At 43.7% G+C, this 24,900-nt stretch overlaps 1 protein-coding gene across 1 annotated transcript in view; it reads left to right on the forward strand.

Moving 5' to 3' along the window:
• Positions 1-21,589, forward strand: part of tmc1 (transmembrane channel-like 1) — a 109,023-nt gene extending 87,434 nt beyond the window's left edge. The window contains exons 20-26 of the mRNA XM_041185265.1: positions 3,081-3,209; positions 3,348-3,415; positions 5,581-5,820; positions 7,066-7,191; positions 9,087-9,165; positions 18,276-18,363; positions 21,333-21,589. Of these exons, the coding sequence (XP_041041199.1) occupies positions 3,081-3,209; positions 3,348-3,415; positions 5,581-5,820; positions 7,066-7,191; positions 9,087-9,165; positions 18,276-18,363; positions 21,333-21,589 (987 nt within the window). The remainder of the gene's footprint in view (positions 1-3,080; positions 3,210-3,347; positions 3,416-5,580; positions 5,821-7,065; positions 7,192-9,086; positions 9,166-18,275; positions 18,364-21,332) is intronic.
• Positions 21,590-24,900: the final 3,311 nt, after the last annotated feature.

A 24,900-nucleotide genomic window follows, 5' to 3' on the forward strand; every position in this document is an offset into this window, starting at 1 on the left:
GGTTGCCATCCAGTGCAGAAAGTGGGTGAATGATCTCATCCGTGCTGCCAGGGTAAGACAACCATCTCATCACTCTAAACTCACACACTCATAAGGCCATCACATTTTAACTGGCATCTCATTCACTGCCAGCTCAAGGGACATCACCGCTCACTTTCCCGCACACACCCTCACATCTCCATCTGGCCTCATCTCCTCTGGAGACTGCCTCCTCAGCCCTCATCCTCTTGACTCCACTTGCACAGATCAACATGTGCCCCCACACAAACCCTGGGATCCACCCCTTCCTCTGCAGCCTTTTCCCTTGCCTGAGACCACTCTGCCTGCTTCCCAAAGCAAGCCATAGCCCTGTAACAATTGAAAAGCCAACCCTGCCTTACGGCTGGTCTTGTAAGCAGAGACCTACCCGTGAGCCCCCCTAAAAGTGATGTGGTGCTGTCTGTGAAGCCTGGCGCTGATGACTTCGAGTGCTGCCTGAAACAAGGTAGGCAAACAAACCTTGAAGCCTCGACTGAAGTGCAGCTCCCCAGGTGCATGTCGCTTATGTGCAGTTGAGACACACCGACATGCAGTCACGCTGATGTGCCCAGATGATCGAGCATGGGGGATGATTCTGTTGAGCAGCAGCTTATAATGATATGCAGATGTATTAAGATGAAGTTCCTGATGTCCGGCAGCGGGAAAGGTGCCTGCCATTGATTGGCGGAGTGGATGATCACAAACTGGTTTCACAACGTCGTGAAACCGATTTTTGGCCTTCCCGCCATATTGACCACTCACGCCTGCCATGATGCCCGACACCAGCGGGCATGGGAAACTCTGCCCTGAGACTGTGACCTTGGGTTCTAGATTCCCCAGCAGGGGAAACATTTTCTTAGCGTTTATCCTGTACGATCCCTTAAGGATTGTATATGTTTCAATTGGATCACCTCACATTCTTCTAAATCCCAGGGAATATAGGCCTGGGCTGCCCAATCTCCTCATAGGACAACCCTCTCATCGCACAAACCTGTCTACTGAACCTTTATTTACCTTAAAACGCATTCTTTCTGGAGCAAGTTTGTCCTCCCCCAGTGCCCTATATAAAAGGGCTGCCTGCTTTGTATGTACTTTGGATTCCCAGTTGTAGGCTCTTTAAAAATGGTGCTAACAAGATCCTGGCAATAACAGGTGGTAAACCTACTGACCCTACTTCGGGCCATGAGTGCCTCATTAATTCTGATTTTTCCAAACGAAATTGTCCCCATTAAGCTTAAAGCACAAGCATTCCTTCGGTAAACATTAGGGAACCACGTGTCATATGAAACTATACAAAGAAGGCTTAGGCCCATTGTATCAGTTCCTTCCTGGAGCAATTCTCTAATGTTAAAATAAAGTGTTTATACAAAAAAGAGGCATTGAAGAATTCTATATTTTACAATAATATGATTTGCCTTCAAAAGCTACTGACACAATCCCAGTTGTTACAAATGTATCACACCTGCTTCAGTTGGAATTTACTGAGCAGCAAAAAAGCAGATTATTTACATTGGTCCGGCATTTGCCTGCCCCACTCAACCAGAAAATCTGTGCCTGCCTGTCATTACAAAATACTTAATCGACATTTGTTTCAGCAAGTCATTTAGAAAGGATTTGGAACAATGCTTGTAGAACATTTCTCACAGAAAAATTAAAACTTACTTTTTGGAAGGAACCAACTGTGCTAACAATTGCTAATACTATCTCGCATGAATATAACTGAGATCAGTTCTAAGCCACTAATGTCCGGTTAGCGCCCTGTCTGTGACTAACAGGGCTTAACAGTGAAGTGCAAAGGTTAGTGGCTTGAATAAAGTAACATCTTCTGCTGAAAAAGAAATATACTTGAAATAGATGACATTATGAAGAGCAATTATAAATGAGTTAGATTATTTATCTCCTTTGCATAGATCATGAACAAGTATTTTTGGCAAGCACGAACATTTTGTGAAGGAGAATATAAGTACAAGTAATTCCACAGCTCTGACTGCTTCTCCAAATTAGCTTTACACTAGTTAGCATCAGAAATTTCTCTTCAGATGTTTTAAATAAATTTTGTACCATAGGAATTGTCCATGGATTTCATAGGGCAGGATTTTTAGTTTGGCGGGCTCATGTGATTGGTGGGCCCGGCAGTGGCTGGGGAACAGACCGCTGACTGCGATCGGACCCCAACTGCAAATTTCACACCGACTGGCCAATTAATTGCCAGCCAATGTGAAAGGCACACTGAAATGCTCAGCGCTGCCGGGATTGGGCGTGTGGGGGGGTGGGGGGGGGTGGTGGGGTGGGCGGGAGGAGGGCAGGCGCTGATGTAAGCGCAGGCGTTGGGGGAGCACGGAATGGAAGCTTCCCGAAGGCAGAGAGCTGCCTCAGGGAGCTGAAGAACTTAAAAGCAATGAATAAAGGTTCTAAAATGCAGAAAAAATGTCCACATATCGGAATCACCAGAACACGTGGATGGTGAAAATTCTGTCCAAACATTTTTTTTTTACATATTAATGTCGGAAACGTCATCCCGCCCTTGGATGAGGTGTCAAGAAAAGTACAAAGCCCGCTTGGCCGATTTGCCCATCCGCCAAGCGTAAGGTTGGACGGACCGCGGAAAATCAGAGTTAATGACAGCTTTAATGGCCTTGTTAGGCCTCTTAATTGTCGGCGGGTGCGTTTCCGACTTTTGCGCATGCCCGCTGGCTGAAATATTGCGCGAGCGCGGGATGATGTCGGGACGCTCGCCCGACATTATCATGCGCTGGTTACGCTCAAGCGGTTTGGGCGCGCACACGCACGCCGAACTAAAAATTCTGCCCGTAATCACTGAGAGCATTCAAGAGTCCAAGGGTAAATATGTAATTCCTGTTTGAAGAACCATCTTCAAAAAATATATATAATTGCTACAAATGGAACATTTTAATTTTTATTTGACTTAAAATATCAAATCTGACTTATACAGGGAAAGATGTGTCCAAATTTATGAAATAAACAAGTGTGATAAGTAGCTGGGGTTTTATTAGAGACTGAGAAATATAACCAAATTAAAATCCATTTTTGCTTTTTCATAGGAGTTTGTACGGCTCACTGTTTCAGACACATTGACTACCGTCATTACCATACTGATCGGCGATTTTCTCCGTGCTGTTTTTGTCAGATTTATTAATTACTGCTGGTGTTGGGACCTGGAGTATGGATTTGTAAGTACTAACTAATTATGGTTTTATATCCAGTTACATACATACATATAATTACTATATACAGTGTAATATGAGAAACTGTAATTTATAATAATTGCTTGGAATAAATCAGTGAACAAAACTATTATTTTTGTCTAGCCTTCCTATGCCGAATTTGATATCAGTGGGAATGTTCTGGGTCTGATCTTCAATCAAGGCATGATATGGTGGGTGGAAAATAAAGGTAATAGTTACTTTGTTTTCAGAGACATTCATAAGACCTCTCACCTTATGCTTCACCTGGTCCTGCTGAGGAAGCTGGAAGCCATAGGAGTCCATGAGCAAATCCTGTGTACTCCAGTTTCAAAATACACGTATGAAGTGAGATTGGAGATTCATTGGATTTACTTTTTTTAAATAGAAATACAACAAGGTAATTGTCTGTCAGACCTCCTGTTCAATATCTTCATCATTTATGTATTCAATGGCATCATAAGGAATGGTTTCAGAACATCTGTTCTGGGATTTTCTGAAACAAACATGATGTTCATTTTATTGATGCTATGCTGTTGACTGACTCATTTGGGGACTTAATAGGTAACCTTCAGACTTTGTGTTGTTGGCAGGGAGCCTGATCAGTCAGAAGCTCGTGTTGGCAATACAGATTACAGTATGATTTTATGACAACTGATAATTATTCCCCTGTCCTTCATTATTCTCTGTATCATTTGCTATATTTTAACTCTTCACATTACCATTTCCTGTCTCCTTTAGCTGAGGAGTGGGAGGTAAGGATGGCAGAATATTTTAGATTGTGGAAACCTCTACAACTACTGTTATACCTTACCATGATTGTCAGGAGAGAAATTCCTGTGGAGTGATATTGATATCATCTAACATATACCAACATTTTGAATAAGTTGTTATATTATGAACAATAGGTAAGAGTGAAATGTTTAGATGATATTTGGCTTCCCTGATTTAAACCCCCAAATCTTGTTGGATAATAGCTTCTTTCCCTGATTTAATATTTCAAATTTGCTGTGTGTGATGAGTGAAGCAACAAAAGAAACTTATCTCGTTTGTTTACTAATAATAATGTGGAAAAGTGGAAAGTTTAACCATGTCTTACATTGTAAAAGGTATCAATACTTGTACTCTTCAGATAGAATTAAATTTTCTGATATTTAACCAAAAATTTGCACATGCCTAACAAAGAATGAAAAAGAACTGGATACCTCTACAGCTACTGTTAATACCTTGCCATGATTGTCAGGAGAGAAATTCCTGTGAGTGATATTGATATCATCTAACATATACCAACATTTTGAATAAGTTGTTATATTATGAACAATAGGTAAGAGTGAAATGTTTAGATGAAAACTGGTCTGTCTGATGGAGTGGGCAATAAGCAGTCGTTTGGAGGTACAGAACTTAAGTATTGCTGAAAAAAGAGACATGTCTAAGCTTTTCGTCTTGCACTCATCAGGACACTCTCAAGAATACCAGTATAAGGTGATCTTTTTTCAACAATGGTTAATAAATGTAGAACTCATTATAAACAAACTATTGTTATTCCTACTTATCAAATTTCCTCTAATGCTCAGGGGAGATGATATTTCATCTAGAAGTATAAGTTTTCTAGTTTTCCCTTTTCTCCATCACTGATGGTAACGAGTTAGTATTGGGGCTCAACAAATGTCTGCAATCAACTATCAAAGTTTCCTAGAGTAGTGACAGAATTTTTCCCAATACATCATTGCCTCTTAAAATGACCACAGCTAGATTAATTGTTGAGTTTACACCTCTATTTGCTGATCTGTTAATTACAACAGTTATAGCCAAACAGAAAAATGTTTGAGGAAATTCCCAGTATTATTTTCCATTGTATTTCCGAGTGGTAATAACTCAACTGGCATATATCTACTGCTTGAATGTCTGGCAGTTACTGCCAGCCATTGCCAATGCAATGCATAGGGTATGAATGAATATATCAATCTTTAATTTATAATTAAATAGTGGCACCAAAGAGAAAATACTGAAATCAGGAGGTTCCCAAACAGTATTGACAGGGAACTAAAATAAATAATAGAAAATAGAAAAATAAATTTCATAGCTATCTTGTAGAAAACAGACAAACTTTCAAATAATCAATAAAAGCAGATCATTGCATTTTATTATAGCAATTTTTGTTTGAAATGCTATTTGTTTACATTTGCTTCTTGATTTTTTTTAATGAACCCATTCTCTGGCAGCATTAATGTAACATTAGTTAAGCAGTAAGAGTTTCCTAGTTGAATTTAATTAATAATTATAGAGACATGACTTGCAAATGTTCTTATCTCTGTAATATAGGACGGAAAGTGATAATTCCTATATGTTTTTTCCTTAGGATGGGTGCCTTTTATGCTCCGTGTCTTCCAGCTATCAATGTTCTACGTCTCCTGGCCTCCATGTATCTGCAGTGTTGGGCAGTCATGTGCACTAATGTTCCACATGAGCGCGTGTTCAAGGCTTCAAGATCAAATAACTTCTACATGGCCATGTTGCTGATCATCTTGTTCTTGTCAACACTGCCTGCGGTTTACACCATTGTCTCAATACCGCCGTCCTTTGATTGTGGTCCATTTAGGTGAATAACATTGCTAGGAAATTGACCAATTATCTAAGCATATGCTCACTTGTGATCCAAACACACAGGGCAGAATCTTGCCCTCAGATGGTGTGTGAGCCCCACCGGCTTGGCAGCGGGTGGACAGCCGAACCCGCCACTGAAACGGGGCCCGCCACCATTTTAAGTGGATGGGCCAATTAAGGCCCGTCTAGCGGCATTCCCGACGGGAAGCGCTATGTGCTTCCTGTGTGGGTGGGGGGGGGGGGGTAGGGAATCCCCATCTGTCAAAGAGCGTTCTTTTGCGCATGCGTGTGAAAGAGTGCCCTTCTCCCTGAGGCAAAGTCCTGTCTCAGGGAGATCAGTGACAGTGGAAAAAACTTTAAAAATAGAAACATTAAAAAATTATTAACATGTCCCCCTCCTGTGACAATGTCACACGAGATGGGACTTGTTAATAAAAAAACACATAAACTTTATTAATTTTTTACAAAATGGACATGAAATTTCATCCCGCCAGTGGATGAAGTTTCATGAATAATCTGGATCCCGCTGGGGCTCCTGGCCTACCCAGCAGCCTTAAAGTTGGCTGGGCAGGTCTTTAATTACTTTAAATAGTCTGTCAATGGCCTCAATTGGCCATTGACAGGTCGGCGGGCATGCAGCTGATTTCGCTGTCCACCCGCCTTCCTAAAAATTTAAATGGACCGGGATGACGTCGGGGGTTCCTCCCAATGTCATCCCGCATCATTTTTCCCTCTGTGACCGGGCCCCGCCCCCAAATCTCCAAGGGGAAAATCCTGGCCACATTTTCCAGCAGGGGCCACTGGATAGCAATCAGGAGAAGAACCCTGAAAGTTTTCCAGTCAACATTCCTCAAGTTCTGAAGCTATTTATAGCACCCCTACGCTTGCCCTGGCTGAGACTCAGAAGAGATTAAAATAAAATCTAGGACCTTCTGGTCTATTAAGTTATAGACGTGTATAGAATTTCTTCAGGCGTTTTCTAGAGGGAGATCAGGAGAATTCCCAAACGAACTGAGCAAATTGTTAAAAATTGCCTTTTACACACTATTTATCCAAAAGGTCTATAAATTATAGCAGGGGGTAAGGAGAATGCTGTAGAAGCTCAGGGGGATCATCCTCACAAAATGAGCCATCAAGGGAACTTTTAATGTTTTTATCTTATAACTTAAGGCCACAGCAAGTGTCATGGCAAATCTAAAACAAATAGAAATTCTAAGTGTTATTAGTTTCTATTTTACAGTGGGAAAGATAGAATGTTTGATGTTATTCAAGAAACTCTGGACAATGACTTTCCAGCATGGTTTGGAAAAGCTTTCACTGCTGCGACCAATCCTGGTTTGATTCTGTCTTTCATTTTACTTATGGCGTAAGTATTTCAATTTAAACTTTTATTTTTAGTTTCTGTGCTTTTAAAGAATTGCTGCCTCTTGTCACTTGGATATGCTTATCTTCTATTATCTATAAATATTTCAAAGTATTTCTGAAATTTTGTATTTATAGCTTCTGAAGCCTGCATTAATAAATCTCCTTAAAAGAGGGTTCTTAAGTCACTCAGCTCTTAAGACAACAGTTCTTGATTCATACGAACCAAGAGGCCCCAGGTTTGAGCCCTTGTTTGTGGTGAGTTAGGTGATCTTAAGCGGAGATCACTTAAATGCTAAATGAGTGGCAGTAGGAAAGCTGCATTTGACCTCAATCTCCTTTGGTATGGGAGTAAAAATGTCCTGGATCACGAGCCCAGTGTCCCTGCCGCAAGTTCATACTTTTGGAATGAGGATAGTATTGGTCTAACACAAAAACAAAAATAGTTGGAAAAACTCAGCAGGTCTGACAGCACCTGCGGAGAGGAACACAGTTGATGTTTTGAGTCCGTATGGCTCTTCATCAGAACTAAGGAAATAGAGAAATGAGGTGAAATATAAGTTGGTAGAGGGGGGAGGGACAGGTAGAGCTGGATAGAGGGTCAGTGATAGGTGGAGGCAAAGAAGAGATTGCCAAAGATGTCATAGACAAAAGGACAAAGGGGTGTTGATGGTGGTGATATTGTCTAAGGAATGTGCTAATGGAGACATTAAGGGGAGCAAGCAGGACAAGCAAGTGACAGATGGCTCTAGTGGGGGTGGGGTAGGGAGAAGGGATCAAAATGGGCTAAAAGGTGGAGATAAAACAATAGATCAAAATAAATTTAAAAATAGGTGGGAAAAGAAAAATAAAATTTAAAAAAATTATAAATTATTGGAAAAAGGGGCATCAGAAAAGGGTTGGGGATGAAGAAGAGAGTTCATGATTTGAAATTGTTGAACTCAATATTAAGTCCGGAAAGCTGTAAAATCCCTAGTGGAAAGATGTGGTGCTGTTCCTCCAGTTTGCGTTGAGCTTCACTGGAACATTGCAGCAGGCCTAGGACAGACATGTGGGCACGAGAGCAGAGTGGTGTGTTGAAATGGCAAGCGACAGGGAGGTCTGAGTCTTGCTTACGGACAGACCGAAGGTGTTCTGCAAAGCGATCACTCAGTCTGCGTTTGGTCTCTCTAATGTAGAGGAAACCGCACTGGGAGCAGCGAATGCAGTAGACTAAATTGAGGGAAGTGCAAGTGAAGTGCTTCTTCACTTGAAAGGAGTGTTTGGACCCTTGGACGGTGAGGAGGGGTGAAGTAAAGGGGCAGGTGTTGCACCCTCTGCGGTTGCATGGGAAGGTGCCATGGGAGGGGGTTGAGGTGTAGGGGGTGATGGAGGAGTGGACCAATCTGTGTTGTCCCCTATTGCTGAACAATCTACTGACATTGCTAGGGCTCATAGATAACTTGCTGACTTGGACAAGATATCGCAGGCAACAATAGCCTCATAGAACTTCAACAGATGGGGAGGTTTGAAAATTAGTAGAAACAATGAAGATGAAAAGAAGAAAATTATAGATCTAACCATCTCATTTAATTCCATTTATATATACTTGAGATTAGTTGTTTATAAAAAGAGCCCCAATTTTGATTTTGAATCAGATCACCAAAATAGCTTTATGACGTTATCACGAAAAAAGTACAGGTTGATTTTATAAATTTGTGGCTCCATTGTTAATTTTAATGAATGATAAAACCCCATGGGGCAACTTGAAAGCCTACATTTATGATAAGCCATGCTGACATGCACAGCTCTTTGATGAGGCTGTGTATTTGTACAATCCACGAGGTTTTCTTTTGAGATGCATACTCTTACCACCAGATTAAAGTAATTAATCATGATCGAAATGTTGTTCTTTTGCAGTTTAGCTATCTATTATCTTCAGACAACCTCTGAATCATATAAGGCTGCAAACTTGGAATTAAAGAAGAAACTACAGAATGTAGGTATTCAGCTTATAAAGGAATAGTATGTTTTATAGAAGCACCCCAAGTACCTAAATATTATAAAAAGAGAAAAAAATACATTTAACAGCATGTTCCAGTTGCCCATTGTCACTATAATTTATCGTTAGAACGTCTAGGCAGTGGTAGAGTGAAAGCAGACACTTTTGTACATTTCCTTTTAATAGTTTCTACTGCAATATTACTGGATACATTGCAACATTTCAGCTTGTAACAGGAATTCTCTGCCTCTAACTCATTTTAGTCCAAAGGGACCCACTGGAAAAAGAAAGGAATCTAGTTACAGTGGCTCGCTGATAACTTCAGAAATTCAAAAATAACCCCCGCTTTCTCTTACAAGACAAATGATGGCCTGGGGAACGGAGCCAGGGTGATATTTTGTTATACCTGGAGCTTCCACTTCGCTGGTTCAGCAAGTAGGACCGAAGGATTTGGAGAAGACACTTTCCCTTACCAGCTTCTAATTATATCCTAGAATGTGTGTGTGTGTGTGTGTGTGTGTGTGTGTGTTTGTGTGTGTGAACTTGTTTACTGTTCATTTAAAAAAATCTTAATGTTTTAAACTTAAAATGAGATCTGCTATGACGCTCTACTGCTTTCAAAGACTGGAGGGATCCTATAGATGCATAGGAGAAAAAGTGAAAGCATCTACTGTTCAGAATCCAAAGCATATTACTGGGCTTCCTTCTGAAGGCTAGAATATACTTTCAAAATTATAGTGTACTGGGGCTCATCCCTGAGACTGAACCAAGGCAACAAAGTGAAATAATCCAGAGTAAGAGGGGTAGAAAAGTTCTCATATATAACAGTCAAATTAATGGGAATTCAGGCAACAATGTTTATTCCCAACCTGTCTCTAATCACTGATTTAAAACATATATTAAACTTGTAGAAACATGGAATTCCTTTAGTAAAAATGTTGGGTTCACCTTAAATATTTTCTCAGCAGCAATGGTCATTCCTGTACGTCTTAAATTGTGTCTTAAATTAAGAAATTAATCAACTTAAGAATTATATGTATTATATAGTACATAGGATATACTATCCTATAACAAATCATGTTATACATTAATCCAATGGGGTGGGGGTGGTGGGGGGTTGGTGTTGGGGAGGGGTGCCACGGAAAGGTGCATAATGATGTAACCCCTGATTGAATTGAACTGAATGTTATGTCCTTCATGCCCCGATGTACACTTCTCCAGTTTTTCAGTGGATGAAGTGAAAGCATTTTAGTGAATCTTGACAGGAATCTTTATTTGACAAATAGCAAATAAATATACAGCATGAAGATTATAAAAGAAGTTCACTTAGTTCACTTGACTTCAAACTCTTCCTTGTGAGAAGAGGGAAAAAAGCAATAAATTGTGCCACACTATCCCATGTTAGTGCGACACCTTAACTTGTTCTGGCTAGTATTCTGGTTCTGACCAGTCCTTAATATTGAAAGGTACATGATATTTAGGAAGGACAGGAAGTTAGGAAAAGGTGGGGTGGCTCTGTCAATTAATGATGGTATTAGTACAATAGAGAGGGATGACTGAGGTTGAGGAAACCAGGATGTAGAAGCAGTTTGGGCAGAGATGAGAAATAAAAAAATAGAAGAGAAGCATATTATCTAAATGGTGAGACATTGCAGAGCTCTGTGGTATAGAGGGACCTGGATGTCCTAGTGCATGAATCACAAAGGGCTAATATGCAAGTACAGCAAGTAATTAAGAAGCTAATAGAATGTGGTCATTTATTGCAAGGGAAATTGAACAAAAAAGTAAGGAGGTTATGCTCCAGTTGTACAGGGTAATGCTGAGACCACATTTGGAGTACTGTGTACAGTATTGGTCACCTTATTTAAGGAAGGATGTAAAAGTATTGGAAGCAGTTCAGAGAAGGTTTACCAGGCTAATACCTGGAATGAGTGAGTTGCCTTATGAGGAAAGGTTGGACAGACTAGGCTTGTATGCGCTGGAGTTTAGAAGAGTAAGAGACAACTTGATTGAAACATATAAGATCCCAAGGGGTCTTGACAGGGTGGATGTGGAGATGATGTTTCTTGTTGTGGGAGATCATAGATATAGGGGGTCACTTTTTAACAATAAAGGTCGCCCATTTAAAACAGAAATGAGGTGAAATTTGTTTCTGCAGAGAGCCGTGAATCTTTGGAACTCTCATCCTGAAAACTTGGTGAAAGCAGAGTCTTTGAATATTTTTAAGGCAGAGTTGGATAGATTCTTGGTTAGCAAGGGGGTGATAGGTTATCGGCGGTAGGTGAGATGCAGATTTCAGGTTACTATTAGATCAGCCATGATCTTATTAAATGGAGGAGCAGCCTCAAGGAGCTGAATGGCCTACTCCTGCTCCTTGTTCATATGTTCATGTGTTAAATGATAAAGGCAAGAAGTCAGTTGAGAGAATGTTGTACAGGACCCCTAACAGTAATCACACGGTAGGATGGGGTATAAAGGAAGAAAAAATGGGAGTTTGTCAGAAAGGTACAGTGATAATCATGGGGGATTGTAATCTAAAAAATCGGGCAGGATTTTTAGCTCGGCAGGATGAGGTTTCCAAAATCAAATAAAAATTAAATAAAAACTTTCATAAATAACATGACCCTGCTCATGTTACAGAGTCACATGAGGGGACATGTTTCATAACATTTATCAAATCTTTAATTTTTTTTTCAAATCAGTTCATCTCCCTGAGTCAGAGAGATTGTGTAGTGTGCACTCGCACGCATGCGCAAAGGTCGCCCTCATCTGGCTGAGTGCTGCCGTGTGCGTTACACACTGGGCGGGCCTTGATTGGCCCGCCAACGTGAAATTGCCTTCTGGGCCCAATCACTGGCAGGGGTCGGTTTCCTGACCTCCCCCCCTGCCGAGCCCGCACACCAAGAGCAAAATTCTGCCCATAGACTGGAAAAATCAGAGGGGCAAAGGTAGCTAAGATGAGGAGTTGATAGAATGTTTTCAGCATAGTTCCTTGGAAAAGCACATCCTGCAGTCAACCAGAAAGCACGCTACACTAGATCTGGCATTGTGCAATGAGATAGGATTAATTAATAACCTCATTGTGAAGGCATCCCTAGGTAGTTGCGATCATAGCATATTTGAATCTAACATTCAGTTTGAGCGAGAGAAGAGCGGATCTTGGACTAGTATTTTAAACTTAAATAAAGGCAATTATGAGGGCATGGTAGCAGAGCTAGCTAAAGTCAACTGGCAAATTAGGTTAGGGGATAGGTCAATAGGCTTGCAGGAGCAGACATTTAAAGGGATATTTCAGAATACACAGAATAGATGAAGGGACTGAAGGCATGTTCGCTAAATTTGCTGATGATACAAAGGTAGGTAGGAAAGTAAGTTGTGAAGAGGACATAAGGAGGCCTACAAAGGGATATAGGTAGATTAAGTGAGTGGGCACAGGTCTGTTAAATGGGTTATAACGTGGAAAAATGTGGAATTGTACATTTTGGCAGGAAAAATAAAAAAGAAGCATGTTATCTAAATGGTGAGAGATTTCAGAGCTCTGAGATGCAGAGGGATTTGGGTGTCCTAGTGCATGAATCGCAAAAGGTTAGTATGTAGGTGCAGCAAGTAATTAGGAAAGCCAATAGAATGTTTTCATTTACTGCGAGGGGAATTCAATACAAAAGTAGAGAGGTTATGCTTCAGTTGTACAGTGCATTGGTGAGACCATGGGGAGAATTTTCCCCACGTTGGGCAGGCTGGTTGGGAGTGGGCACGGGTGTGTGTGGGTGCCAACCCAATTGGGTCCACACCACCATTTTATATGGGTGTGCCAATTAAAGTCCACCCAGTGTACTTCATGACTCCCATGCATAGCGGGAGTGGGCGGGCGGTGTTAGGCGCGCTCAGCCTGTCGGGTTCAATGGCGACCTGGCAGCCTGTATAAAGGAAGGCCTGACACATAAAGGAAAGGCTGCTTGCAATGGCTGGGTGAAGGGCTCTGCAGAGGGGCAATGTTGGGGACACAGGTCCGGAGGGTGGGCTATCGGGGCAGACCAGGCCGGAGGGTAGGCCAGTGGGGCAGTGTGTCCCTCGCTTTCAGACAAGTGCCTTGCTGCCCTCCTGGGAAGCAGAGGTCCCCCCACCTGACCAAACGTGCATTGGAGGAGGTGGCCGAGAGTGTTAACTCCCAGGATGTGGTGCGGCGCACATGGCTCCAGTGCCGCAAAAGGTTCAACGATCTCCTGTGCTCAGGAAGGGTGAGTACTATGTTACCTCAAGCCACTTAATGCAGCCATCTCCCTTTCCCCCAACCCGACCCCCCAAACACCACCCCCCCACCCCACCCCCACACCCCTGCTAACTCTGAGTACAGTAACGTCATTGAATCCCTCACATCATGGATCTCTCACTAGGTGGGCCAGCAGATATTGCCCGTGTCTAGTTCACCCTGAGAGGGTTGAGCTAGGATGTGCTCTGCATCCACAGCATGTGTGACACTGACACCCAGAGTATAGACTGGGTTTGAAAGTCAAGGGTCTGCACCCAGGCAGAGTGCTGGAACTGCGAAGCATGTTGAAGTCAGGATGCTAAAATGCTGGAGGGGAGTTTCCAATTGGCGGAACACCAATCCATCTTCTGGTGTTTGCGCTCCACATGTGAAGGAGGCAGCATTTTGGCAATGGGGGGTGCGGGTCAGCCTTGGCTTGTTTGGGTGGGTGTGCAGCAGCTGCGGGGTGACGAAGAACTGGAGTCCTGCAATGTCCCACTCTGGCTGGGTTGGCAGGGATGCGATGGGAATTCAGGTGCAGGCTGGACTAATCAATGCTCCTCTCTGTGGACTGGCGGAGGGCAGGCCCAGTTGGCCATCCTTCCGGCTTTCGAGCAGCAGGCCGTGGACCTTGAGAGGCGCCATGCCCCCAGGTCCACCGATGGCAGTGAGGCTGGGGTGCCACTGGTAGGTATGTTTGGTGAGCACTCAGGTCACCACGTGTGTCACAGAAGCCATGGCACTGCTGAATGCTCCTTGATTGAACTTAGCAACATGTTTACCCTTGATCATGGAAGGATGAACGCCTAATGATCTGGGGGAGTGACATGCAAGTTGACGTTGTCTGCACTGTAGCTAATCAAATGTCCTTTTTCTTCCTTTCAGCATCACCGGAGCACAGCCGGGAGGAGGAGACAGAGGGCCCACCTCTCACCCCTGAAACCCCTGAGCAAATGCACTCTCCAGCGTGTCACCAGCTCAGTCAGGCAGGCACCAGCACAGATACTAGCACCTCGGTAGAAATTAGATCTTTGGCTAGTGTCACAGGGCACGGCAGTGAGGGCACTTTACACTTACTTGAGGCACAGGCAGAGACAGAGAGCGCCCATGGCGCTGGTAGTCGGAGGACTGCTGGGGACCAGGTACTTGCTCGGTTAGTGGCTGATGATGTGCCTCTGGAGTCATCTGCGAGGCAGTGATTGCTGGAAGTGCAGCAGGATATGTGGGATGATCTGGTGGAGATCCATGAGGCTCTGCGTGGCATGGTGCCTGTGCTGGAGGAGACCACGTGGAGAATCACCGATGCAATGAGCCTCATGGCTGAGCACCATGCTTCCTCCATGAAGAGAGTGGCGACTCTTGTAGAGAGGCATCTCCAGGGAAACAATCAGGTCCTCCTGGAGTTGCGCTCAGACCTGCAAGCCCTCACAGCAGCATTGGCTACAGCTGGTTAGTGCCAATGTGGAGATGGTTTGGGCACCATGTATCCTAGCTTGGTGCCCATCCATCTACAGTGAGCAGGGAGGTCCGAAGCAACCTCACATCAGTGCAGCAGCTGCCTGTCGTCTCTGTGGGCTCCTCTCAGGGTGCTCCAGATGAGGGCAGCAGCTCCTCCATCCCTCTGCCAATGATCATGGCATCCGATGAGGCTGTGACGACTGGGGAGATGCCAGCTGTGGAGCTGGCTGCTCCCTGCCAGGCGGGGCTATCAAATGCTCCGCGGGCCAGAGGACATCAGCCAAGGTCATCAAGGCCAACAGGACAGCAGAGTGATCAGGCTGTCTCAGATGCCAGTGCCAGCGAGGGGACAGTACCTAGACATAGCACCTGTAAGCGTAAATTTAAGGCACCTTATGCAAACTATGGGTTTCTCACTGGTGCTTTTATGTTGGCCCATAGTACTTAGTTGAAGACTTGGTGCGATGTCCAACACCTTTTTTGTTTTGCTTTATGAATTTACTTTTTTTTACTCAATAAATTTTGACATGTTTTATTCAGGCTGATTTAACACTCAGGTATCAAGTGTGGAGCCTACAGCCCTGGTGTGTGTTAAAGGTGCATCTGTGGTGGGCTAGCTGAAGGTCTTTGGATTAAAGTCTCCCGGGTGTCACTGCCTCCCTGGAGTACGCCCGGGTCAGCATCTACCCTCTCAGCGTTCTCCTCTGCGTGCTCATCGTCGGACTCACTGTTGGACTCAACGTGTGCATCCGGAGCAACTGCGTCCATGTTTTCCTCATCCTGTGCCTGCGCCTCTCTTCCCAAAGGTGGCTCCCCTGGAGGCTGAATGTGGACTCCTGGCCTCCTCTCCCTTCCGGCCCTCTCTTCCACCTCAGAGGAGGTGCCTCCTATGGAGAGCACAACTCCCATTCCCAGGCTAAGGGAAGGCTTCCTGAAAGCTGCAGGCCCCAGAAATGATTTCTACCGTAGAGTCCTGACCAAGGCTTTTACTCCTGTCCTAGCAGCTGGTATGAGTTTTGAAGTCTTCCTCCTCGCTCAGGCAAGTAAAAGTTACTTTCGCACTTAAACATCTCAAACATCACATCCACGACACCACTCACCCCTCTTATCCCACCCGTGGATAAGATTTAAACAAATGTTTCCTACCTGACTGCCCGTTGCGCCCATTAAACGTCTTGAAGATCGCACGGGCTGTGAAAAATCGAGATCAGTTGCTGCCTCAAGGGCCTAAACAGGCCTGTTAATTGATGGTGGCCACGCATCCGAACTTATATTGCGATGGTGTGTGGTGATGTTGGGACGCTCGCCCGACATCACCGCGCATCATTTTATGTGCAGGCGTGTGGGTCTTGCCCCCTCACACCAACGGGAAAGTCCTGGCCCATATCGGTAGCACTGTGTACAGTATGAGTCTCCTTATTTAAGGATGGATGTAGATGGTTTAGAAGCAGGTTAGAGAAGGTTTACTAGACTAATATCTGGAATGGGTGGGTTGCCTTATGAGGAAAGGTTGGACAGGCTGGGCTTCTATCCATTGGCGTTTAGAAGAGTAAGAGGCAACTTGATTGGAACTTGCAAGATCCTGAGGGGTCTTGACAGGTTGGGTGTAGAAAGGATGTTTCCTCTTGTGGGAGAACCTAGAACTAGGGGTTGCTTATGAAAGAGAGAGAGATGAGCAGAATTTTTTTCTCTCAGAGGGTAATGGTCTTTGGAGCTCTCTTCCTCAAAAGGTGGTGGAAGCAGAGTATTTGAATATTTTTAAGGCAGAGCTAGACAGATTCTTGATAAGCAAAGGGATGAAAGATTATTGGGGGCAGGCAGGAATATGGAGCTGAGGTTACAATCAGATCAGCCATGATCTTATTGAATGGCAGAGAAGGCTTGAGAGGCCTGAGTGGCCTACACCTGCTCCTAATTTGTATGTTCTGATGTTCATATGATCCTAATGAGCGAGTTTACCCTTGTAGGCTGGAATCTATTAGAGATGCAACTGAACTGATTGATTTTATGTGTATCCATTGGTCCTTGGTATGGGTGGCCATTGCTGGGACTGCAGCTGATCCCCGCATACTGCAATGGAGCCGGACTTTAAGGTAAGTTCAGGGTCCTGTCAGGGCCAAGCCAGCAGGCCTTTGTGAGAGGGATGGGGCAAAGTGGTGCTGGAGTGAACAGGGTAGGGAAGGAGGGGAACCATAGGGCTGAGAAGGCCAGGTTGGGGGTGGGGGGTGTCCGTCAGTGGGCACAGGGAGCTCATAAAGGAGGTATCCCCCTTCTTGACTGGCCCCCAGCCTGGCTAGTGAAACATGTTGGACTGCACACTTGGCTTGGGTCTCTCCCACCCCAATGGTGGTGGGAAGGGGCTCTTAAGTGGCCATTAATGAGCCACTTAAGGGCCTCAATTGGCCCACATGTGGGAGGTGCTCTTGACACTTCCCCAGCTTCTGGTAAAATTGCAGAGGGGTAGATGGGTAGGGACCAGGAATGGCAACCAAACACCCAATTTTGTGGCTCTGTTCCCATCTGCCAACCCGTCCCCAGGGACCCATAAATTTCAGCCCAAATTTCTGCAAGCGGAATTTTACAGCCCCTTCATAGCATGGGCGGGTTGGAAAATGTGGCGAGCCATTCAGAAGTTCACTGACTTCGGTGGGGCCTGAAAATCCCGCTGGCAGGAGGGACTGTAAAATTCCACCCTATGTACTATGAAGTGAGAGGGCTTTCCCTCTGATTTCTCCCTGGTATTCAAGAGAAATCCTGTCACCCAAACTGAATTTTTCATTTTTCAGAATATGTTCTCAGCAGATTATCATCTGTTCCCCAGGGACAGTGTCTCGTGTGGATTACTGGTAGTCTGAAGCAGGAAGACAAGTCAATCATTACCCTTAGTTGTTGTGGTAAACAGTCAGGAAAGCTGGCTCAAGAAAACATCAATTCCTTCTTCATTTCAGTAGCTGTAAGAAGGATTTTGAATCTGGATGAACTCTTCAATTTGAAACACTGCAGTTAAACCTAAGATAAAAACAAAAAAGTGCGGAGGCTGGAAATCCAAAACAAAAACAGAATTACCTGGAAAAACTCAGCAGGTCTGGCAGCATCGGCAGAGAAAAAAAGAGGTGACGTTTCGAGTCCTCATGTTCTATTGAAGGGTCATGAGGACTCGGAACATCAACCCTTTTCTTCTCCGCCGATGCTGCCAGACCTGCTGAGTTTTTCCAGGTAATTCTGTTTTGCAGTTAAACCCAATCTATTCCCAATTCTTTTCTGTGAAAAAATGGTCAAATATTCCTCAAGCCATGCCACCTTTTTTAATATTTAGGAATATGCAAATTTAATTTAATTCATCCTGTCTTTGATCACACTAAAAAGAGAATTAATTTGCTTTTGTTGGAATTATTGATAGCAAAGTGATGAAAATAAAAAGAGAAACAAACGGAATGCCACAGCTGCAGCAAATCAGATGGAAGAACTACAGAATTCCATGCAGAAAGGTATGAATAAATGAATCCAGATGAGAAGTAAAATGATGCTAAATATTGTTTCCTGTTCTGTGGTTTTGCACAGGCAGGTACTTTGCTCCTTTGGTGTGTACAGAAAAAAGATTTTTAGCCCTCTTAATCATGGAATTATAGAATCATATAGCACAGAAAGAAGCTATTCAACTCATCATATCTGTGCTTACTCTTTGAAAGAGCTACCCATTAAATGCTACTATTGTTTTTGCCGCATAGCACTGCATGTATTTCCTTTTTAAATATTTATTCAATTTTCTTTTGATTGTTAAAATTGAATCTGTTTCTACCACTCTTTCAGGCTGTAAATTCCAATGCATAGTTTAAAATTAAATTCTCCTCATCCCCCTTCTCGTTCCTTTCCAAATTATTTAAACACTTCTTTGCTTACTGCCTAATGAGTACCCATCATTTTACACATTAACAGCTCAGCCCAGTTTACTATGGTCAATTTATTTCCCATCCCTTCATAGTTTATCTTACTTAAATTTAGAAGCTTCATTGTGATTCTTGCTTCTTCCTCTGGAGAATTTGGATGGTAGAATTAGTCCATCCACAGCTTCTACCTAAAAATGTGGAAAATAACTCACAAAGACTTCCTTCATGGGAGCTCAACAATCTGAATATTAGCTCTTCCTAAAACAAATGCCTCTGACTTGTGAATGACATAGGAAAATTAAATTATATTCAGTCATTTGGTTTCCTGTCTTGTCTTCAAATGTTTAAGTGAGTAGAGGGCAAAAAGAAAAGTAAATAAACCCTCAAATAAGATGGTCAAAAACTTCCTAAGTGCACATGAAGCTCACACCATCTGCAAATTATAAAATTAAGGCTGTTGTTAATGTTAAAATAGGACTGACTAGATCATGGTCCTGTCACCAACCTCTACAGGCATTTGCAGTACTGATACTTGTGTGTTTTGTTTGTTGCCAAATATATTTTTGGTTAAAAGGCTTTGGAAAAATTAATAAAATGTTTGATATCAAATGATACTGCTTGATAACTGTAAGTGTCATATTTCTTAAAATCCCAGCTTCAGCCCTTAAAGAATGAAACTGTGCTGGATAGTCTGATTACACCTTTACAAAGGAGTAGCCAGGAGGCTCATTCCGGGCTCAATTCATGGGCCCAGATTTTCACGAAGAAAACAGGTATTGAGAGACGGGAAGATTCCCAACTCCACAAACCTTTCTCCATTAAGGAGGCCTTGCCTGTCTTATTTTATTTTCCGTGGAGGCTGGGGCTGGACAGAGTTTGGAGGCTGGAATGCCCTCATCCAATTACTGGGACATTGGCCCAGTTATAATGATAAATGTCAGGCACTCAAACCTTCACCCCTCACCTTACCCATCCCACATGCCTCCATTTACCCCATGCCCTGTCCATTGGCCCTCATATCCACATACCCCTTCCATGCCCCTTTGTACCCTTCATGTCCTCCATGTATCCTCAATAGCCACTCACCCAGTATCCACTGTGGACAGACCTCAGAAGTCATATAATAGCAATGGGAAGGCTTTGAAATGGATATGAAAAAATTAAACTTCTAGCAATCTAACAGAACTACCACTCAAATACACTTCATTCTGAAAAAAAAAAGGCCCAAAGAAAAAAACTTAAATTCCCTTAAGTGGTCATTCAGTTGTAAAAATAAACATCTATTCATTAGTCACATCAAAGACATATAATCCTTTAATAACCTCATAAAACTTTCAATCAAGATGTGTACACAACCCCCTGCTGAGATAAGCGGTTCACAACTTTGAAACTCAGCCAAACTTTCATAATAGGCTCAGCTGTCAAATCATGCCATCACAGCTCCATTGGAGCCTCTTGAAACTGAAAAAAAACAGTCTTTTTTCTACTTCAAAACAAAAGGCCTGTAAAGCAAAGAATTCCAGGAGCAAGTGATTTGTTTCTTTTTTTGTTTCCCCACTTTGGCCTGCGTTTCCCCATGGCTCATGACTCCCCTGAGATGCCATGACCACAAAAACTTATGAAAGGGCTCCCAACTCCTCAAAAATTGTGGGTGCACAGGAGATTTGAACTGCCCACTCCCGCAATAGAGTAGTCAAGGACAAGAATGCTGTATGCGGGCTTGCTACCTGTACCCTTAACCCATGCTGGCTAAAATGGGAATGAGGGCAGGAATTATGGAATTGGGCTCTGCCAGCAATTTTTAAAGACTCTCAAACTAGCCCAACTTGATGAAAATCTGGGCACCTAATGATGTTGTTAGAAGATTCTTATTTTGGATCAACACAAGGACTTGCACCTCATTGATCCTACAATCCAAAAGTAGAACTGGAAAATCTACTCTGAGTATCTTACACAAAAGCTGTGAGCTGCCATCATCCAATTTTCACCTCTGATCTGCAATCTATGAACCATGATCCAGAAATTCTGAATATTCAATAACAATGGGGAGACCCTTCAGCATTGATTTGGCAAGTTCAGAGATTTATTTGAGCAGACACAATGAGTCTGCACTGAATATGATTAGAAATGTAGCTTTTCCTAGAGAACAGCCATTTTAATTTCCTTACAGTGTGGGAAGATCCCTGTGAGATCCTGAGGAGGTCATTTTCACCTTCACTGCCTGGGCAGTAATCTGACAAAGTGTATCACTCACTCATTAATTTCAAAGGGTGAAGGTGAAAATTACCCTCCATATCTTTAAACATGAATATATTTGCATTTACATTGGCATTTACAGTTAATATCTGGATATAAAAGAGCCTGTAGTATGTCTTAGTTGAGTGGAATTAGGATACGCTGTTGGTACAGCATTGCACTTGCTTTTGTTTTAGATGGATGTATTCACAATCAATCTTGATAAGTTTAGTTTAATAACATCCTCTTTCCAGGCATAAGGCAAAGAAAGGCTTTTAAAAAGTATTTTTTGAAAATAAACAGACATGAATGTTGTCTTCCTATTTATTATTCAGCCAACCAAAGAGCAACAGGAGGTGATATGGATAAGAAACCAAATGGAGTTAATTCTTCAAACGAACATTCAGCTCATGGTGCCTATCCACCCAATGGAAGAGGAATGAGACTTGCTGCTCCACCACGAGTGGCTGTGACTCGACCACCAGGGCCAAGAGGACCTGGCCAATTGCCAGGTCTACCTCGTTATCCTGGACCACAGCAGTACCATGGAGCTCATCCAAGGATGCCCAGAGGTGGTACTGCTTATAGATAACATGGACAGAGAGACTGAAATATAAGCTTACACTGCTTTAAATCTAACATAAAATTAATTTTAAAATGTACCACTGTTTTGAGTGATTTTTTTGTGAATAAAATACATAATTCAAGAACAAAGCAATCATAAAATGTAATAAAGGTTGTGTATCAACTCACTGCTGAAATAAATTAATTCAGAACATATGTTGTCAGTTGTACTTTTTGGTGCCTTTGCTAATAGTACCTGAGTTTTGAATTTGAAAGAAATTGTAATTTTTCTGATTGGCTTGTTCCTTTGCAGCTTTATTGTGAACGCTAAACTTGCATGAAAACATAATTATTAGTTTATAGCTATGGAAATACTACATAAAAATACAGAAAACAATTGCATTGATTAATAACATATATACTATAGTTGTCTGAGCAATTGCCTCAGTAATGAAGGGACTATGTAAAGCCTTAATAGATCTTCGTTAGAGCATTGTGTACAGTATTGGGCTCCTTGCTGTAGGAAGGGTATTGAAGCATTAGACAAGGTACAATACAGATTCACGAGGAGGCTGCCTGGTGTGAGGAAATATGAATACTAAGAAAATAATGGGGAAAATGTGACCTTTTCATTAAAGCAAATTGATTTTATGCCAACATGATTGAAGTGTTTAAAATTATGAAAGAATTACAGAGGCTAGAACGAAACAGATTTTTTCAGCATTTAATGGGTCTAATACAGGGGCCAAAAATGCAAGATTGAAATGTAAGAAATTTAGAATAGAGAACAACTTCTTTACACAGAGAGCTGTATCTACAAAATTTATTTTCAGGGTTAGTTTTGAGACAAAAACTATTTTGACACTAAAATTTAGATTGGACTGGTGGATAAAGGAAAAGAGTATAAAGAAATATGGGAACAGGACAGGTAAATATGATTTGGAATATTTGCTTGCATGGAAGATACGAAATATCAACATGGACTGGTTGGGCTGAAAGGCCTGTTTGCATGTTGCAACGCCTGTGTATTTCTACAAATGTTCAACAATTTCACTGGCCTCCTCTTTGGGGATGTAGGTCACAACCCAGGCCTGGATTCCACATGGACCCCATGCCCACGGTTTCCCTCTTCAGGAAGATATGTCCCAGCTGCTATGATTAATAATATGTGGAACAGGTTTAGTGGGCCTATGCATTGTCTATTGATTAGACAACCCTATCTTTTGAAAATTACATTGAACCAACCACTAAAAGTGTGCTTTTTACCCTGCTTGGGCTAGTTATTTATTGAATCCACGGGAATTTCTAGAGGGAGCGCCAATAAACATTGAAGCGAGTTATCTTAATGGGTTTGATGCTTTTCAAAGAATTGACTACCTTCAATAACATGGTCCTATAGCTACGACGGGCAGTGGAACCCTGGTCCAGGCCAATGTGGGCTGCCCACATTGCTGAATGAAAATCTCAATCAGCACGGACTCTTCTTTGAAACTGAAGAAGTGTTAGATTGGACTCGAGATGTTCACACTGTTTTTCTCTCTCCACAGATGCTGCCAGACCTGGGGCAGAATTTTACCCTTGGTATACCTGGGCTCGGCGGGAGCAGGCAGGGGCAGTCCGGAAGCTGACCGTCGCCCACGATCGGCAGTGCACCGTGAATTCATGCTTGCAGGCCAATTAAGGCCCACCCAGCGTGAAAGGCAGCTGGGGAATCTACAAGAAGGACCGGCTGGGGGCGGGGGCATGATGTCCGCCGGGTCCAATGGCGATCTGGCGGCCGGTTCAAAACCGGCCCAAGCAGCTCCTGGAAGGACACTGAAGTCTCCATGGACCCCGTTGCGGTTGGACATATGGCAGGCAGGAGGGCTGGTCGGTGGGGCAGTTGGCCCCATGTTTCTCTGATGAGTGTCTCACAACCCTCCTGGAGCCTGGAGGAGGTTGCAGCCAGGAGAGAAACCCTTGTCCCAAGAGATGGGAGGATGAGGCCCCCACACCTCATCAGTAAGGCCTGGGAGGAGCTGGCATCTAGGGTCAGCAGCCACGATGTGGTGAGGCGCACATGGGTGCAGTGCCGGAAGCGCTTCAATGATCTGCTGTGATTGGAAGGGTGAGTACCGTGTTGGCATGGGTCACTTTGCAGAACACTTAGGAGCTGCCTACTGCCACCACCACCACCAACCCCCGCCCCCCACACCCCCCCACCCCCCCCTCCCTCTCCACCCCCCACCACCCACCCCCCCCACCCCCACCACCTCCTTGGACCTCAGAGGTGTTAGACTGTGGGTGGCAAATGTCAATGAGGCAGCAGCTGGCCAAGGGGGTAAGCCATGGCTGCTTGCGCTGAGTGCCTTGTGGCTCTAGGCTCATGAATCGGCTGAACCCTGCAAGGTGTTCCTCAGGTGGGATTGGCCAGGCTGCAATGGCACTGCAAGTAGAGAGTGGATTAATCAATGTTCCTCTTTCCTTTCAAGAGAAGACAACCCATAACAACATTGAGAGATCACAAACTGGCAGGTGACCCCACATCTCCTAATCCTAATGCATTGTGAGCAGGAGGCCCTGGAGCTGGAGAGGCGCCACACTTCTTGGTCAAGCGGCTACAGTGACGTTGGGGTACCAAATGAAGGTAAGAGTGCAGTGCACTGAGATGAGAATGTCAGCTATTGCAATCATTCTAGTGTAGTCTCTATACTGATGTGAGCCTCGAACCTGGGGTCCCCATTGATAATGGAAAGGCGAGGGCATCATGATGCATATCTCTGTCTCACCATGTCTTTCTTGTCCCTTTTGGGCTCACCAGCAGGCAGCTGCTATGAGGAGCCTGAAATCCTGAGCATGCACATGTGTCACACCCAATCTGTCAAGCAGGCGCCAGCGCAGATACCAGCACCTTGGTGGGTATAAGATCACCGTCTATTATCTCGGTGCATATTGGTGAGGGCACTTCACATTTGCTTGAGGTGCAGGCAGAGGCAGAAAGTGCCCAGGGCACCAGGTTGGAGGACTGCTGGGGACCAGGACAATGTTCAGTCGATGGCTGATGATAAGCCTCTGGAATCGTCTATTAGGCGGCTGATCCTGGAAGTCCAGCAGGGTGTGTGGGAGGATCTGGCGGAGATACATGATTGAATGCATGCCATTGTGTCTGTTGTGGAGGAGTCCCTGCGGAACATGACTACTACGTTGACCTTCATGGCCAAGCTCAATGCCTCCTAAATGGATAGTGGTGAGTCTCATGGAGAGGGTCCTCGAGGGACTCAATCAAGGGTCCCTGGGGATGCACTCGGACCTACAAGCCCACACACCAGCAATGACCTCAGCTGGTCAGTGTCAGTGTGG

Source organism: Carcharodon carcharias, chromosome 4 (genome assembly GCF_017639515.1).
Source record: "Carcharodon carcharias isolate sCarCar2 chromosome 4, sCarCar2.pri, whole genome shotgun sequence".
In the NCBI taxonomy this organism is placed as follows: domain Eukaryota; kingdom Metazoa; phylum Chordata; class Chondrichthyes; order Lamniformes; family Lamnidae; genus Carcharodon; species Carcharodon carcharias.